Source organism: Meleagris gallopavo, chromosome 1, assembly GCF_000146605.3.
Source record: "Meleagris gallopavo isolate NT-WF06-2002-E0010 breed Aviagen turkey brand Nicholas breeding stock chromosome 1, Turkey_5.1, whole genome shotgun sequence".
NCBI lineage: Eukaryota > Metazoa > Chordata > Aves > Galliformes > Phasianidae > Meleagris > Meleagris gallopavo.
Window position 1 is genome coordinate 97,880 of NC_015011.2, and position 4,050 is coordinate 101,929.

At 59.7% G+C, this 4,050-nt stretch overlaps 1 protein-coding gene and 1 non-coding gene across 2 annotated transcripts; both read right to left on the reverse strand.

The window, feature by feature from the left end:
• Positions 1-948: 948 nt before the first annotated feature.
• On the reverse strand, positions 949-3,879 carry LOC109364357 (the record flags this gene model as incomplete). The annotated part of the gene is made up of 2 exons (XM_019610999.2): positions 949-2,764; positions 3,402-3,879. Coding segments are annotated over 2 exons (606 nt in total), but the record flags the coding sequence as incomplete, so codon positions are not given.
• LOC116216217 lies at positions 966-1,156 on the reverse strand. Its single transcript, XR_004158677.1, has one exon. It is a non-coding gene; the product is annotated as a U2 spliceosomal RNA (small nuclear RNA).
• Positions 3,880-4,050: the final 171 nt, after the last annotated feature.

A 4,050-nucleotide genomic window follows, 5' to 3' on the forward strand; every position in this document is an offset into this window, starting at 1 on the left:
CTTCTCCACCCGCGGTCCCGCCGCGCGGCGCCGTTCCGTCAGCACAGCTCCGCCTATCCGCGCTTCCCCGTTGGCCACCCGTGACACCGCCCCGCGTCCCGCTGCCGCGTCCGCCCTTGGCTGCCGGCGATGCGGGAAGGTTTGGTTACAGCCAGTATGTCTATTCTGCTCCCCAATCTCATTTCCAGAGGGTTTTCTGCAGGATCACCTCGCAGCTCTCAGCGTCAGCAGAGGCTTCACCCGGCCTTCATGAGCAGCCCGCCCTTTCCCGGCCATCCTTACTGCTGTCTCTGCAGCCCGCAGCACTCGGAACGGTGCGTCCCACTCCGGTGGAAGGAATGAATGGGAATCCCAAAGGCAGAGCCTGAGCCCCCAGCCCGCGGGCCCAGAGATGGCAGGGAAGAAGGCAGCCCCAGCATTTCGTTCTCAAGAAAGGCATCTTTGGTTTCAGTGTGACTCAGTCCGCTCCCTTTACCCACGCACAGCACCCCAGATTCCATCTCAGACCCCGAGACCCCACAGCCCTTCCTGGCGCGGCGCGGATGCTGGGTGCTGAAGGCAGGCGTCGTGTGCAGGGCAGTCCAGTCTCCAGCACGGACCCAGTCGGTGTTTCCTCAGCGTCTGCTCCACCCGCTGCACCTTCCCCGAAGAAGAAGGATGCCGTGGGGTGTGGGATTCCCACTGAACCCGCTGAGCCTGCGTTGCTCCCTGCCATGTTTGTGATGTCAAGCGACTGCTGTGTGGCTGCTCTCAGCAATCCCACAGCTGGGGATGATTTGTCCCAGGATTACCTTCACGACCGCGTGAAGAAGAAAGGGAGGCGCTGGCGGGAGCGGCGCCGCCAACAGCGCGAAGGCGACCCAGCAGCGCCTCCCGCGGGACACAGCCGCCACCACCCTCCAACACCCCACCTGCCCACCACCACCACCGCTCTGTCTTTCACCACCAACACTCCTCCCCTCCCGGGGAGGTGCACCGTGCCCGGAGGTACTGCCATACCGGGACGATGCGCGGAGCGGAGGGAGCAAGCTCCGGGTCCAACTCCCGCGCCCAAAAATCCGTTTAATATAAAGTCCTCTCATCGAGGACGTATCAGATATTAAACTGATAAGAACAGATACTACACTTGATCTTAGCCAAAAGGCCGAGAAGCGATGCCCAAAACCCTCCCCGCACGACGCCCGGCCCCGCGCGCCCCACCGACATCTCACGCACGCGCACGCGCCGCCCGCAACGACCCCTCCGTCGCCGCTCCAGCCCCGCTCCCCACCCCGCACCGCTCTCCTTCGCTCCTGCTCCGCCCGTTGTCAGGACCTCGTCAGGTTTTCTGCGGCGTGGAAGGTGCTCCCAGCGACCCCCGCGATTCTCATTAGCATAGTCCCACCTGTAAGCTCAAGCACCGCCCGCAACGCATTCCTCCGCCCCATTGGAGCGCTGCCCCGCAGGCCCCGCCCACCTCCCCTCCATCCTCTCGTTGACGAGCCGCTCTGCCGGCCCCGCCCACCGCCCGTCCCTCCCTCCCATTGGTGCGCTGCTCCAGAGGCTCCGCCCCCTCAATGACTCCGCCCATTCTGCATCGCCCCGCCCGCCGCCTTCTCTCGCTCCGTCCCTCCCGTGCGCTGCGGGGCCGGGTACGAGGATAAGGAGCGGCTTAGCGCAAGGAATCCGTGAGCGCGATTTCTACAACTTCCCGGTTCATCTTTCCTCGGTGTGTGAGCAGCGTTCTTATTGGAACCGAGTTATTGGTCAGGAATGAACGTGGATGCCGATGCACCGCGTGTGCGTGGCTCAGCTTCTCCAATGCAGAGCCTGAACTCTGAGAGCGTGCACTTGTTACCTCGCCCGGTACTGTGGTGAGGAATGAAGGAATTCCACTTTCTGACACTGCATTGGGGTTACGGCGTTTTCTTCCTGGATTTCAGGTGACTGCAGCACTGCAGGACCGTCACAGCATGGCTGCAGCACCATCAGCAGCACTGCAGCACCATCACAGCACCGTAGCAGCACCATCTCAGCACCATCACCATCATAGCCCTGTCACAGCACCATCACAGCACCATCATCAGAGCACCACAGCACCGCGCTGTGCCCATCCCTGGCACCAACCCTCATTATCAGCAGCTATGACAGGAGTGTCCTATCAGCCCCACAGTGGGTGTTCCCCTCTGCCCATGGGTTCCTACAGATGGAGCTGCAAAGCTGCCGAGCTCCGGACGCAGTGTGAGCGCTGCAGAGGTGCTGGTGGTGCAGTGGTGGAGCGGGGTGGCGATGCCCTTCATGTTGGTGATCGCTGGGATCTTTCTGTGCACATCAGAGATTTCTCCATGCTGCGTTCTCACAGTGCTCGTTGCGACTCTGGCATTGCCCTGAGTGCAGCACAGAGCAATGGATGCGGGCTGTGGGACGCAGTCGGGGTGCTGAGCCGTTGGCCTTTGGGCTGTAGGAAATCCCCGGACAGTGCTGCACAGCCCCCGTTGTTCCGAGCCTGCCCTGCATGCACAGTTCCCATGTTCATGCAGCAATGTGCTCTCTGACGCCCACAGATCTATGGCAGTTCCTTTCCGTTCTCATTTCCATCCTTACATGTACGGGATTTTGTCTGTTTGTCCTTCCTGGCTCGCTCTCCCCAGCCCCATTTACACGCTGTGCCGGCGGTTGTTGATCATGGCCACGATGTGAGACAGATCCAAACTCTTCATCATCACCTCCATGAACTCGTCGTCCTTCCTCGCTCCCTCCACAAATTCATCCAGGGAAAGTTCCCCTGTGGGGCACAGACAGAGCAGAGTGGGATGGGGGCTCTGGGGGGGTTCTGCCTTTCCCTATGGGTGGATGCCAGGCTGGATGTGGCTCTGGGCAGCCTGGTCTGGCCGTTGGTGACCCTGCACATGGCAGGGGGGTGGAAACAGGATGATCATTGTGGTCCTTTTCAACCCAAGCCATTCTGTGATTCTATGATCTTTAGGGGCACTGCCAGCAAGCAGCACCCGCCCCTCCCTCTGCCATCAGCTACGCCCAAAAAGGGACAAAGAAACCCTACAAAACGCACGCAGACAAAATACGGCCAAGGACTGAGAACAGGGAATGAATCCCTTGTACCCATTATGTGTGGTGGAGGAGAAAAGCTTCTCTGCAAAGTACGTGGCTTCGTGTGAGAAGGAAATACAAAAGGAAAAGATGCACAGATGAAGCAGAAGAGGAGGCATAGGATCAGGGAACGGTTTGGGTTGGAAGAGACCTTAGGGACTGTTTAGTTCCAACCTCTGCCAGGGGAGGGACACCTCCCAATAGAGCGGGCTGCTCACAGCCCCATCCCGACTGGGAGCACGGGCAGCTGTGTGGCATTGGGGCATCTCAGGGGGGTGGCAGCAGGGCTGGGGTGGCAGCAGGGTGTTTCTCACCGTCCCCGTTCACATCGATTTTGTTGAAGACGCGGTTGGTGAACTCCTCTGCGCTCGTCTCGTGGTCGCCACCATTGATGGCACGGATGGCCTGGAAGAGGAGAGCGGGATAGGAAAACACTGCGGGAATCCTCAACCCTGACAGCTGGCCCTGAGGGGGATGAAGGTCTGCAGTGTGGGAGGAGTGGGTCGGACCTGAGGGCTGCCCTACATTGGGTTGGGTGGAATGGAAGCACTGCTGACAGGGCAGAATTGGGATCCCGGGTGAAACTGCCCCGAATTTGGTCGCCTGCGGGGCAGAGTGGGGGCGGAAGCCAACATCTGTGCTGCTTCTGTGCTGAGCAGCGCTGCGTCCTGAGAGCTGCTGGGTAAATGGAGGTGTCCCTCCGGAACGCAGCGACCAGCCCAGCCAAGGGCGGGTTGTCCTCAGTTGGGTGCGGGGGAGGATGGGGAAAGGACAGAGCTGGGATCTGACAGGTTAAAGTAGAACGTGGTGTAACATCTTGGACAGGGTAAGAAGGGGAAAACAAGGGAAAACGGGGGGAGAATGGGGGAAATGTGGGAAAGTGAAAGAAAAAGGAGAAAATAAAGGAGGAAAAAAAAAAAGAAAATAGGAGGGGAAAAAAAACGAAACAAAAAGAAAAGACGG